Below are 15,182 nucleotides of genomic sequence, written 5' to 3' on the forward strand. Positions count from 1 at the left end.
GCTGCCAGGATCGTTTCTTCGAGTCAATCATGAGACGTTTTGCATACGCACTGTATTTTTTAAAGGCAATAAGATTTTGTAGGGTAGGACGTTTCTTGATGGCGTTATACGCTCTTTTCTTTCTTTTAATAACTTCACTTATTTCTTTGTTCCACCATGGAACGGGTTTCTTCGTAAATTTCCCAGATGTTTTGGGAATAAATCTCGATGCCGACTCAAGTATCGTATTTGTTATGGCGTCGACATCGTCCCCGATAACTCCAGTTGTTTCAGGGAGTATCGTTCTAACTGTGAAGCTCGTCCAGTCTGCCTTATCAAATAACCAGCTTTTAGAGATGGGATATGTTTTTCTTGTAACATCAGTTACAATTTGCACCGGGAAATGATCGCTTCCATGCAAATCGTTTATGACATGGAAGTTGTACCTCGGTGCTATCAATCCGCTTATAAGTGCAAGATCTATACAGGACGTCGATCCATCTCTGGCATTGAAAAAGGTTCCTGATCCGTCGTTTAAAATAATAAGTTCTGAATTCATCAGGAACCTTTCCAGTTCTCTTCCGCGGGGATCTACTCGATCCGATCCCCAGAGAGAATTATGAGCATTAAAGTCACCCACCAGTAAAACAGGTGGGGGGAGTTCAAAAATTAATCTTGCTATGTCATCCTTATTCCAATCAAAATTCGGCAAGTATATGCTGCAAACAGTGACCTGAAACGGACGCTTCATTCTAATGGCGACCGCTTGCAGATTTGCATTTAGATCAACAGCCTCGGTGGTAGCTCTGGTCTATGTTAGTATGGCTACTCCACCTCTAACTCTAATATTTGGCGGTTGATCTCGCCGAAATGTATCGAATCCTTTTAATTAAAAATTTTCATTTCGGCGGAAATGCGTTTCTTGCAGACATATACAAATCGGGTCTACATCATGTACCAAGCGTTGGAGCTCATGGATGTTTGAAAAACATCCATTGATGTTCCATTGTACTATTGACTCGCTGATTTTAAATAATATTATCGTCTGGGTTTACCTTTCGGCCACCCTTTTGTCCTTTTTTTCTCCATCTTACGAACAGCATCGTGTTCGAGGAGAAGGTCGTCGCCCGTGAAGCTGCCGGTCTCCGAATCGGAGACCACCGAAGCCGCCGACGACGACGGGCATGGATCGGCATCGGTTACAGGAGCCGATTGTGGGGCGGCAACTTGGCCGACCCCAGATACGGGGGTCGCACCGGTCACCGCCTGTTGAAGGGGGGACACGCGTCCCCCTGTGAAATTTTTTGTGGCCTCTGAGGCTTAGAGGCCACTTCAGTTACAGGAGGCTTGGGAGCCTCCATAACAGAGTCTGTAGCTGTCACTTTCTTTTCATCAACTAAAATCTCACTAAGACGGACTTGGATTTCAGGTTTAGTGTCCGTTTTCTTCTGTACTGGAGCGACTTTCTGTTCTGGAGATGTGTCTTCAGGAGGCTGTACAATTATTCTTGGCTTAACAGGTTCTTTAGTGCTGAGAGGCTCCATTTTATTTTCAATTATCCTCTCAATTAAGCCAGTCAAGGTAGGTGCGAGTTTGTTGATGATTGCACTCTCATCAACAGCAACTGGAGCAGGAGCAGGAACAGCAGCCGCAGCCTGATCATAGGTTGTTATTGCTCTAGGTCTGCGGGCGTTTACGATCTTCTTTGCTTCAAAGTAGCTGACCTTTTGCAGGGTTTTTACTTCCTGCACAGCTACTTCGTCTTTGTATACAGGACAGTTCCTGGATCTACAGGAATGCTGTCCTCTGCAGTTTATACAGGTAGGAGGCTCCTTACACGGCTCTCCTTCATGAACTTCATCACCGCACACGCATATTTGTGGCCTCTCACACCTAACAGCGGTGTGTCCAAAGCGTTGGCATTTAAAGCATCGCATTGGTTGCGGGACAAATGCCCGCGCATCCAACCAATGTATGTCCGCTTTTATCTTCTCCGACAAAGTAGGCCGGTTAAATGTAAGAACATGGGATGCTGAAGGTAGGACTTCGCCATTCCTTCTCATGTTCAACCTGCGACATTCTAATACTCCCTGCGGTGCTAATTCTTCTACAATTTCCTGCTCCGTACAGTTAAGAAGATCCCGACAGACCACAACACCCCTTGAGGTGTTGAGCGTGCTGTGGGGATCAACACGTACAGCTAGTTCTCCAATCTTTTTAAGCCCTAGGATCTTCTGAGACTGTATATCATTTACAGTCTCTACATGAAGTCCCGTGAAAGTTTTCCTAATTTCCTTAACAGGGCCTCCAGCACATTTTGTTATTTCTCGAGCAATGAGGAATGGACTCACTTTCGAGAAATTGCAGTCTTCTTTTGTAATAACTAAGTATTTTGGCTTTGGAACGTTGCTTTTGAAGAAAGCTTTTTGCAAGCTTTTCCTAGCCTCAACTTCAATTTTCCTAGATTCTGCGCTCTTTCTCCGTTTTGCCTCAGGCGAAACGGCTGGTTCTAGACGAGGGTGTTTACGTGAACCCTCTGCCACGTCTGGTTGTTCAGTTTGCATGAACGGTTAATCCCTTCTGTAGTAAGGCTAGCCGCCGGGGTACAACCCCACTCCAGGGCTACCAACCCTGGAGGTCCGTTCCGGTACTCCGGTGGAACCGGCATATGTCCTGGCAGAGAGCGGATGCGCAGTCTCTGCACTGACTCCAGGCCCTCACACACCGAGGCTTTCAGGGCTCCCATGCCCCGAACAACATAGGCACCTTAACTACATGCTTGCCATCGCGGGGGGCATGTGGACAACGAAAGGTCTCCGTTACACCTGCAAATAACTTCGACCGTGGCCGCCACATCGCCAGCTCTAAAGGAAGTATCAATCCATTTCCATAATCAGTAAGAATTTCGTATCTGCAGTGGCCGCGAAATCCAGTCCTCTAATTCGGCCTGCAGATGAAAATCGGCCGAAAAAAGTATATCCGAGAAACAATACTCGGAACCCCGTTAGCCAGCTATATGTAATGTACGTGAGTATATCTGTTGCCGCCCTGGACGTGGAACGTAGATGTTGTGTTCCGGACGTGGGGATTATCTACCTCAGGGCATAAAGTATTATTAATTATATCAATAGTTTTGTTTGTATCAATATTAGTATGCATGTCTTTTATTATCCAGTGTATTGAGTTTAGTCATATTATTTATATTTATATTATTAATTATATCTAATAATTCATAGCTATTTTTCAAATTGTATTTATTTTTGATCTTGGTATATTCTTTTAAAGTATTAGATAAAAACTTACTTAGTAGATAGGTGGGTGAGTTAATATAATTTATTTTAGAGGTCTTATGGGCATATCAGTTTTGTGTATTTTAGGTAATGCCTTCAATGTGGGGGCTTTTGTATTAGTTAATCTGAATTTATTTTTAATGCATTCATTCTTGAAGATATATTTACATTTTTTAATATTGGAAATGTTTTTTTTTTAATATTATTTGTGGGATCCTTAATAAAATGGGATCCATTCTTAATAAAATGTGGGATCCTAAATAAAATTACACTAGACAAAGGTATACCAGGATTTAATCATTTAAAAATAAATTTTCCTAAATTGAGTGATGGTATATTTATCGCAAGGGTTATATTTATCAGTCTGCAAATCAAGAGACTGCTTAAGGACTCAACATTTGATAATAAACTTAATGATTATGAACTAGCTGAATGGAAGTCCTTCAGAGATGTTACTGATGGTTTTTTAGACAACAGAAAAGATGAAAACTATATTTTCTTGGTTAATAAGCTGTTAGAAAACAACAAACATTTAGGATGTAGGATGTCATTAAAAACTCATTTCCTACACTCCCACCTAGACTTTTTTCTCAAAGGTTTGGGCTCTGTCAGCAATGAGCAAGGAGACCGTTTCCATCAGGATATTCTGACTGTGGAACATTGGTACCATGGAAGATGGGATCCTGGAATGATTGGTGGTTATCATTGGTTTTTCTTTAGAGAAACTGATCAAACATCATGCAAGTGAAAAACTTTAACATATTTTAAAAGTTAAAGGTAAGACAATTCCAATTATTTAAACTTTTAAAAACTGTTATTTTAAAATTGTATTTCAATTTATTTGTGTTTGAATAAATAAAAATTTAATTTAAAGTTAATTTAAACAAATTTTAAATGATAAAACATAAATAATAATTTTTCTTAAATATTTATTTCACAATGATCAAGCATTTGTTGGTATATGAGGTGCTCTCATCACCTCACCACTCTAGCCTCACATGCAGTCACAGCAAGCCTGTTATTACTAAAAAAAACATTTTTTTAAATTTATTTAATATTATTTAATGTAAAAATTTAATTCTTTTTTTTAATATTATTCTTTTGACTAATTCAAATCGTTCAATTCAAATCCAGCTCACACAATGATAAGAGGCTCATGGTTCATAGTTCATTAACTTAATTCAAGTTAGTGCCAACGTACTACCCATGCATGTATGCATTGAAGCATTATCTTTTTAACATTGTTTTTTGTATGCTTTTTCGAGGTGAAATATATCTAAAAACCTTTTCTGTTATGCCAAGATACATGGGTAAAAATTTGATTGCAATTGATCGATTAGTTTTTTTGTTCATCCTGAACAAACAAAAACCCTCTTCTTCTTTATACGAGGTGTGTGAGAAAAGTAATGAGATTGGTAACACTGCATTGGTAATGATCTGGTAACGCTGTGTCTACTGGTTTGTGCTAGACCGGTTTGTTTATCTCTTCCACATGCTCAGTACGAGTTTCAACTCGTTCAGCCAACAAATTACTTCTAACAGCGCCATCAGTGAAGTTATGTTTTTGTTGTGTGTTACGAAAATGGAGTATCGGAATTTAGAGCAACGTTGTGCAATCAAGTTTTATGTTAAACTTTGGGAATCCGCGGGTGTGAACCTAAAAAATTTTAAACAGGCCTATGGGGAACATTGCTTATCAAAAGCACACATGTTTTCCGCTGGCACAAATCATATTTGGAAGGCCGAGAACACGTTGAAGATCAACCTAGCTCAGGGAGACCTTAACTTCAAAATCTGACGAAAACGTTGAGAGTGTGAGGGTTCTTGTGAGATCAGAGTGAACAGTTAAATTTAAACACTTTCACCGTACATCAAATTTTGACAGACGATTTGGACATGCGAAATTGGTGCCGATAAACCTCACAACGGAACAGAAGGACAGTCGAAGAAACCTGTGCGTTGATCTTCTTGAGAGGATTGACAATGACCAAAATTTCTTCAGTCGTGATCACAGGTAATGAATCCTGGATGTTTGAGTACGATCCTGAAACAAAGCGGTAAAGCGAAGACTGGCACAGTCGGTCATCTCCTCTACCAAAAAAATGTCGAATGAGCAAATCAAATATCAAAACCATGCTGATTTGCTTTTTTGACGGTAGGGGTATCGTGCATAAAGAATTTGTTCCTCTAGTACAAACTGTCAACCAAGTGTTTTAGAAAGGTAGGTGTCCTTGAAAGGCTCAGGAAAAGGGTGATTCGCGTGACACCAGACATTGCAGACAAGTGGATGCTTCATCATGACAATACCCCGTGTCACACGGCCATTTCCATCAGGGAATTTTTTTATATCAAAACGCATTCCTGCGGTTCCTCAACCCTCCTATTCATCTGATTTGAATCTTTGTGACTTTTTCCTTTTCCCGAAATTGAAACGTGTCTTAAAAGCACTTCATTTTGGAACTCTGGAGAACATTCAAAAGACTGTAACCGACCAGTTAAAAGCCCTACCAATTGAAGCCTTCCAGCGCTGCTACCAGGGGTGGGAATAACGACTCCGCTGGTGTATAGCTGCCCAAGGGAACTACTTTGAAGGGGATAATATTGTTGTTTGAAAAAATAAAAACTTATTTTTAAGTAAAAAGTCAGTCTCATTACTTTTCTCACACACCTCGTATGTGACGCGCTTAGCATGTCTGAATTGTATGTTCTAAAAAACGTGACGTATTACACAAATTCTGATAACAGTTTTCAGCTCCCCAAAATTAGTTAAATTCACCATGTACAATTCCAGATACAAGAAAAAGACTTTACTGTTGACTATTGTTATTTATATGGCTTCATTGATAGATTGATTTGTATGATAGTCCAAAAGTATCTGGATATTGTTTACAGCATAGTTAATGCGGGATCAAGAGGCAACTTTGTTCCTTGTTTGTGTATTGTGTATATATGTAGCTTGTTACATCTCTGGATCACCAGATCGGGATGTGTACATTGCAACTGAAGAGTAGGATGGTGGGACAGGTACAGTATTGAAAAGATTTTAGCATTGTGACATAACCAGTTTGGGCCTCCCATTTACCTAATAACCATTTTGAAAAGTTTGATTTAATTTTAATGTTTTAAGACATTAAAATTATTTGAATTTTAGAGTTTAATCAATAATTTTAATTATTCTAATATTAATCCCAAAAGAGCTAAAATTAATATTTTATGCTAAAATACCTGCATTAAACATTGACTTGGTTATATCTGTTCAATTACTTGCAAAATTTTGGACTTTTATGTAGAAATGAGATTTTGTGTTTAGAGTCCTGGCCATTAAAAATGTAACAATTAAAATTGAATCATTCACTTTGCAAATTTCTGGTGTGGTTCACATAAGGTAGTAGCCCTCTATATATGTAACTGAATTGTAGCATTGGCTTGAGAACAAATTATCTAGTTTTTGTAAAATGTCATGTAGAATGGGGACCATTTTTGATAAATTTCATTACTTTGGATTTTGTTTTTTTGATCATGTTCCAGGTTTCCAGTATCAATAATAGAAAGAATAATTACATGTATGGTTAAGAATGAATATCTTTCTTTACCAAATAAATTTGTCATTTACATTTTAATGTGGGTCTGACTCCAGAACTCTTATGATGTTTATTGAAGTAACTTAAATAGATTTGTGTTTCATCTCGCAATACTGTAATGTTTACATGATAAAGGACTTTAGGGCAACTGCACATTTTTTAAGTTTAAAAAATGGATAAGATCCCACTTCATTATTTTTCTTTCAAGATATTATTCGTGACACTGAGGCATTAACAAAAGATAGAATTTATTACATCTGCTAGAAAGACATCTGATAATTTTCTTTGTGCTAATGCTGTTGTTGTAAGAAGTAGTCCACCGTGAATAAAGATATTTAAATGAAATAAATAAATTAAATAGCTGTTATTTTATCAGTTATGAATGTGTATTTTATATGATTGGAGTACAATTGATGTTGATGAAAAAATTTCCAATATTAACCTGTCACCATAAAACTTGATATTGATGATGAAAAAATGTCAAATATTATTAACTAGTCACCATAAAACTTATGCAACTCTACAACAGCTTAATTTTAAGTTTTTAGTGCTATATAAAAATTAATTGCAAAGTTTGGTTTCTTATGTATTTTTCTTGAATTACAATATTTTTATGGAAATTTTAATGAAAAACAAAGCATACCTATAATGTAATTCAGAATTATTTAGCAAATATCATGTACTGAACAGACATGTGTTAACTTACGTTGGATCAAATTTTTCGATGCCTCCATAATAATTAATACCACGTGAGAAGTTATTCATTTGATGGCACATATTATCAATCCCAATTGCAGATTCTTTGCTTTTAACATCTGTTTCCAGTTCATGTTGACAAGCTCTATTTACTCTTAGCTGAACAATAAAGAGAAATATAATATTAATATGCATCTTTTAATTTTCACATCCAATAAATTATTTACCTTTTTTTTATAAACCTAAGACAGTTGCCTTGGTATTAAAAAAATATTTGGTTAAAAAGGTTTCGTCAGATTAAGTCATCCTTACTTGCAGAATGGAAGTGCAAAATAGAAGAGCAGAAAAAAGTTTTCTTTTATATAATTGGAAAATACTAGTGTCAATTCAAGAAAAAGATGGTTACGTTGTATAAAAGAATACCAGAACAGAAAATAAAGGGGAAAAATGTTTTCAAGAAGGAATGGTATAGGATAGAATTAAGCAGTTATTTATCCTGTAGTCTGATCCTATAAAAAGTAGAAAAAGTTGATGATATTCAGCCACACTTGCTGGCCAAGGTTAGTAATACTGTATATTAAAATTTATCTAATAGAGTGTGATATTTCTTGAAAAATTAAATTAAAAGAATAAAAACGTAATAAAAAGGAAAAAATGAAAGCTATGAAATCGAAGCTGAGAGAAGTATTAATAAAATTTACCAGTCAAAATTTATACAAATTTTTAATACTTTGTGAATCTGATTTTCCATATCAATTTCAATTCTTATTTGAAAATTCCAGTCTGAATATAGATAAGAAAAAGAATTGTTTTGTGCAATAATGTACACATGCACAAGAAACATATATGTGTGGAAGTTTATAATTAACAAATTTTATAAATAAGTACAACACATTATATCCATTTAATTCAGATATTGTATAAAATTAAATCAGATCACATGTTATATTTTAGGTTTCTTCTACTCTTAAATGTTTGCCACTTCAACAAAAATGTAGTCAGTTTAGGTTGTAAGTATTAATATTGTAACTGTATTCATTGAACCTTAACAATGTTTAGGGACCTATTCATTAAAATAAAAATTATTTTGAAGCTGTGACAACTTGATTGTCTCAGACAAAATATCTTGCTTAATACCTGTTTTAAGTAACTTCCTAACAACCATTCTTTGGGTTTTGGTGTTTTAGTCAATGATGACCAACTTGATTGTTTATCCATAAAAAGAAAGCTGGCCACAGAGTAGTAGTACTTTCCTGGCATTAGTTATATTTATTATTATGATACATGGAAAAAGTTGAATAAATAAAAAAAAAAAATCAATATTTTTTACTTTTTTGTGCTACCCACCCCTAAAATCATCTCCCAAGAAATTTTCTTGATTTGTCTCTGTTACTACGTTAAATTGAAGAAACTGAAAAAATTCCATTGAAAAATGTACAATAAAAATTTACCTAAGTTTTCTTTTTTGGAGGTGGGGGTGAATTACGATGAAATTTCATTATAATATTAAAATGTTGTATGTAATATTGTTAAAAATCTTAAAAAAACAAAAAAAATTTAAAACATTTAAAAATCTATATTCAGCCACTTTCACTAATGCTTAGAAACAAAAAAAAAATATTGGTTAAAAAATAAGCATTAAATAAAAAAATAACTTTTTTACTTCCTTGTACAAAGTAAAGGAAGTTTGTGATCACAAAAATTTGGTTTTTAGACTTCAATGGAAATGCCAATTTTGACCATCCCTGAATCCATTATGACTAGTTTCGGCATGATGTCTGCACATATGTGTGTATCTTGCATAACTTAAAAATGATTAGTTGTAGGATGTTGAAATTTTGGATTTAGGACTGTTGTAACATCTAGTTGTGCACCTCCCTTTTTGGTTGCAATCGACGGGATCAAAAGTATCCAAAAAAGCCCAAAATCCCAAAAGATTTAGATTTTGGACTTTTTCTTAACTGCAGTAATATGTCCTCATTGAGAGCTTTCCAATGATATATTATAAGTGGTACTTATTTTCATTGGTTCCAGAGTTTCAGTCAAATAAAATTTTAATTAATGAAATATTTGTATCTTAATGAAGAAGGCACATTGGTTCAAATCTGACTTCATCTCCTTTTTTTTAAAATTTAAATGTATTAATTTATTAATAATTATTTACCTCTGATTGAAAAAAAACCTTTTACAGTAAATAATAATTCAATAACAATAAAAATTTTTTTTTTAAAAATCAGAAGTTATTAATGAAATAAAATTTTATGTACTTTTCATTTTAAAAAAAATGTGTATATATACTTTAATAGGTGTACAAGGAAGTCATGTGTTGCCCACATCAGATTTTTTATTTTTGGGAGAGGGGAGAATTTGGAGGAATTTTTTTAAATGGTAAAATAAGCTTGTACGCATGAACATAACATAATATAAAGCTGGATTATTTTTGCAAAATTTTGAGAAAATTGACCCCAAAAGAACTATCTAACCCCTGGAGATATTCACTCCAACCTTTTACCAACAAATTGCCTCATATACATGAGTCTCTGTGCCAAATATCATCAAAATCAGTTTATCTAGTGAAATATTTTTAGCTTCAAACATGCCAATAGACATACATACATGTAATGTACTGATACATCCCCCCCCCCCCTCCGCCACCATTTGTTTTGTTTATTGGGGTCCCTGGGTCAAGAAATCTTGAGAAATGTCTAAGAAAAACCCATACCTCATTTTTTGACTGATTATCATGCACTTTCCTTCTTGTAGTGTTAAGTAATCCTTGCAGCACAGTTCTAGAGCTATGATGCAGGGAAGTGAAAGAAAATTCTGTTAAGTCTCTTTGTTAAAATTTGTAATTTTTCCCCAGTTTTTCTTTGCTTCACTTTACCCTTAAGAGATGCTTAGGATACTGTCTAACTAGGTGAATTGATCTATAAGTTAATTATCTATGAACGATTAGATCAGAATAATCCTAGACATAAGGAAAACTAACTGAAAAGAAGTCCTTTAAAATAAAAGAATTTGCTTTATAAAAAACTGCATCTCTGTTATAGAAGAATTATTCATTGAAAGATGGTTGAGTATAGTTTTCTTTTGCAATATGATATTTCTCTGGAGTTTTTTCACTCATTTTTTTGAGATTCTTGTAAATTTCTTTACGGAGGGAATTTACAAGAATATTTAAAAAAATATAAATAAAATCATATTTTATTTTTTATATTGCATTTTTAAGGATATGAAGGAACCTTTCTGTAGGTCATACTTTTGAAAACTTTTATATAACATAAATGTTATATGATTGTGTTTGTTCTTCTTGTAATATGGTATTCTTAATTCCCTTTAACAAGAACTTTGCCTACTGTATCCATTCTCAGTCACTGATTGCAATGATGATAATTGTACGACTCTCTTCTATTGCATAAATATTTTCATTCTTCACTCCTCCCTTCACCTAATAAGTTTGGCATACAGTACTTGTTATTCTGAGAATGCTGTTTAATTTTTGAGAGTGACTTGTAACTTATCTTAATGGTTATAGTGTTTAATGTACTTATAAGATTAATTTTTAACATATTGGAGAACTGGTAAAAAAATGTTTTATGTATTTCCCTAGATGAGGTGCAACTTAACATAGATGAATTTTTCATCTATTTTTTGTGCATATTAATGGATTTTTTTCTATGCCATTATCAAAAGTAAATCCAGCAAATAAATATCAATTTAAACAACTTAGTAATTTAATGTATTATTTTAGTTCTATATTATTAACAAATCATTACATGCATATTAACAGTTCAAACAATAATGAAATTCTTTGATTCTCTTTCTTTTTATAATATATTTATGATTCCATACTTTTGTGCTGTGTTCACATACGAGGGTTATTTTTTTCAAGTTCCGATCGTTCACGAAATTAAAATCACAGTGAAAATAAAAAATTTTTTATTTGTAACAAGTACTTACATAGTTACGCTATTTCTCTACATATTCGCCACTCCAATTTAGACATTTGTCGTAACGTGGTACCTACTTTCCAATACCCTCGTCATAGAACGGAGCTGCCTGTGTTTTTAGCCATGTTTCTATGCTGGTCTACAGCTCAATGTCTGTGCCAAAATGTTGTCCTCCTAGTCAGCGTTTCATATGAGCAAAGAGTTAAAAATCAGATGGAGCCAAGTCCGGGCTGTATGGTGGGTGATCAAGCACTTCCCAACGAAAACGCTGCAGGAGCTTCTTTGTTACAGCTGCAGTGTGCGGCCGAGCGTTGTCAAGGAGAAAGACAATGCCTGATGACAAAATTTCTCTCCTCTTATTCTGAATTGCCCTTCGTAGAAGTTGAAAAGTCACGCAGTATGAGGCTGCAGTGATGGTCGTGCCATGTTCCATGAATTCCACCAAGAGAACTCCATTCCAGTCCCAGAACACAGTAGCCTTCTCCAGCAGAAAGTTGGAGAAGGTTCGCTTGAACTTCTTTGGTTTACTGGGAGAATGAGAATGCATCACTAATTGCTTAATATGATTGCTAAACAGCAACTTTTTATCAAACAGAATACCTAGGTACTTATGAACTCTAATTCGGCTGATTACACAGCCTTTATATTTAATATGGGAGTTACGACTGTACGATAATTTGTCTGCACCCTTGGGAAGCATAAACTTCGTCTTAGGCACAGGAAACTTTAAAAGTTGAATGTCCATCCAGACCTCCGCGGTTGACAAGGCCGCCTGCGCCCGGTCTTCTGGATGTGATCGTGAATTACCACGAATTAACTGTTTGGATTGTTCTTTTTTTTCTTCAGTTTCGAAATGGACCCATGTCTCATCCCCTGTGACAATTTTGTTCAAAAAATCTTCTCCTTCATTGTGGTAGCGCTGGAGAAACGTTAGGGAGGCTCATTGTTTTGTGATGGACGGACAGCATCTTGGGAACCCATCTCGCACACAGTTTGCGGTACTGAAGTCTCTCACTCACAATAGTGTAGAGAGCTGACCTTGAAATTTCAGGGAACGAATCACTCAATACAGAAATTGGGAACCGACGATTTTCTCGAATTGCCTCATCCACTCGCTCAACGAGATCATCGGTTGACACTCGCTTCCTTCCCTGACCGCCTGCATCATAAACATCGGCACGTCCTGCTTTAAAGTTCCTTGTACTTTGCTGTCACTCATTGAAGTTGCTGTCGCTCATTGTCGCACTTTGCTGTCACTCATTGAAGTTTCACCGTACACAAAAAAAAAAAAAATAACCCTTGTATGTTTTGAAATTTGCAAACTGTATCGACCCTAGTCTTTTAGGTTATCACTATAATTAAATTTAAGTTCCTAGTGCTAAGAAGTGTTTTGCTATTCTAAATAACCACTATAAAACTATTTCAGAAAAGATTAATTTTGAAAGTTTTGAGGCAATACAGCACACTAAATTACTAAACAAGAAAGTTTTCTATGGAAGATGGGTTCTCATGTTCTTATAGCAGAACAAAAGAAAGGATTTGTGTTTAAAATCTGGACCTATCTGTTTTGTACACAAGAGAGGTTGATTGTGTCTTCATTCGACAGCTCTCAAATAATCATCACATTGTGGACGTGTGGATGGTTAGAACTTGCATCTGTTTGTTGCAAGTTCATATTTTCCCTGCTGATCATCATCTTGAGATCTGGGAGAATATCCTTTGATTCCCTGGTACTAGTTCAATCCTTATTGGTGCGGATGTGAACGCTAATTCACTTTTGTGGCATAGTGGTTTCACGATGATGACTGTGAATTAGTGAAAAACAAACAGAGAAACGGCGAAATATGTTCTCCTAGGAGCATTAGGAAGAAGCTTAACGCTGATAATTTTTAAAACTTACAGCTTCGGAAAAAAAAATTTTTTTAACGAACTTCTTGTCGGATTTGAATAACTTTTCTTTCATTTGAAAGCCAGTTCTTGAGGGTATTTTCTGAAAAAATTCGTTTTTGTATAAGAAGTAGTAAAGTTTTTACCGCGGTTTAAAAAAGACTTTACGGGAAAATAACGTTTAGTCCGAAAAAGTCATATTTTAATTAATTACCGACACAACCCTAAAAAACGTACAGATTTGAAATTAGTCTCATTGTGGAGGGTATTAAATAACATTTCAGATGGTATAAAAAAATCTTTCTGTACCTGTTCATCTTGCGTACTTGCAACAATTTTAGTACGGAACTTCGCTGAAAAAGGCGAAAAATTTATAAAATATTGAATAAAGAAAAATCTACTTCGAAAATCGAAAAAAATCGCTTCAAGGTTTTTCGCCTCCTGTCCGGAGTCACCTTTCTGCCAAATTTCGTACCTGTGGGTGCAGCGGTCTTTTCAACCGCACACAGACAGACACACACACACACACACACACACAAATATTACCTTTTATATATATTGGTTACTGGAGTAGTCCCTTGAAAGTTGTGTTATCATTAGTACATAAAATTAAATATTTTATTGTGTTTTAAAATTTTTTCAGAAAATTACCTAATTAATTCAGATTCTCATTTTGTTTTGGCAATTTTGCGCTGCTCGATTTTTTTACTTCGTGCCGGGGCACGGACTGAGTGATCGTCCGGTTCTGACAGGATAGGTCCAGGCGGGATGAACCCAGCAAGATCCTCTTCTTCTGGAGAGGAAGAGCCATAGTTTTGGGGCGTCTGGAACGTCTGCACAGGCTGGCAAGGGTGTTTACATCGAAAATTTTGAGAGATTGGCTGAGGGTGTCGGACGTTCCATTGTGCTCAGTAGTGCATCTAAGGAATGCTATGATGAGTTGCTAGAGAAAATAGAGAATCCTAGGACTGTTCGGGGAAAAATAATTCCTAAATTAAAGGAGCTTAATCCGATCTTGACTGCCCTGGGAGAAAAGTATAAGCGGTTAGCTGCTAAGCCGGCTGAGACTCGGGAGATTGTGGTGAGGGAAATTGTACCTGTTTCGGAGTGTACCTGTAATCGGTTCAATAGCCGGTTTCAGCTCCGCAGCGTAAACGATATAAATATATCGCTTAATATCTTTTATTTGATATTTTAAAAGAAAAGCACGAGGCAAGTTTGTCTCGGGGAAAAAATAGATGGTTTTCGTAAATTTAAGGGAAGGGGCAACCACTAAATCCAGCAAGGAAATGAAAGATGAATTTCAGGTCGTCCTTAAACAAAAGAGTTCGGCTTGAAGATTCGTAATATTAAGAAAACAAAAAAGGAGTTACCCGCCATTGCTGACGAAAAGGAAACCGTAAAGGTTATTTCTGACACTCTACAGGTCGGTAAGTCCGATCTGAAAGTCAACCCTAAGAAAAAGAGGCGCCTAAGAATTATACTTTATGACATATATCGGCGACTATCTGAGTATGAGTTAATGACTCTCATTAGAGAGCAGAATAATCAGATGGTTGAGGTTTATTTCAAGTCTGAATGTCGGCTATTGTTTAAATCAGGTTGGCGTGAGGCAGAGCGCTACCACGGTATCTTCGAGGTCAGTAATACTTTACTTAACAGCTTCACTAAGGAGGGCAGGTTGTTTGTAGGCTTCTCTTCTAGTCGAGTTAAGGAATATTTAGATGCGCAGTGCTGTTTTAAGTGCTGCAGGTATGGTCACAGGGCTCAGTTCTGTAATCATCCTGCAGTATGTGCTC

The 15,182-nt window shown here is 35.7% G+C and overlaps 1 protein-coding gene across 1 annotated transcript in view; it reads right to left on the reverse strand.

The window, feature by feature from the left end:
* Positions 1–15,182, reverse strand: part of LOC142326357 (tektin-3-like) — a 41,798-nt gene that overhangs the window by 11,757 nt on the left and 14,859 nt on the right. Inside the window, exon 6 of the mRNA XM_075368798.1 lies at positions 7,557–7,705. Coding sequence (XP_075224913.1) covers positions 7,557–7,705 — 149 coding nt within the window. The remainder of the gene's footprint in view (positions 1–7,556; positions 7,706–15,182) is intronic.

This window comes from Lycorma delicatula, chromosome 6 (assembly GCF_047948215.1).
Source record: "Lycorma delicatula isolate Av1 chromosome 6, ASM4794821v1, whole genome shotgun sequence".
Classification (NCBI taxonomy): domain Eukaryota; kingdom Metazoa; phylum Arthropoda; class Insecta; order Hemiptera; family Fulgoridae; genus Lycorma; species Lycorma delicatula.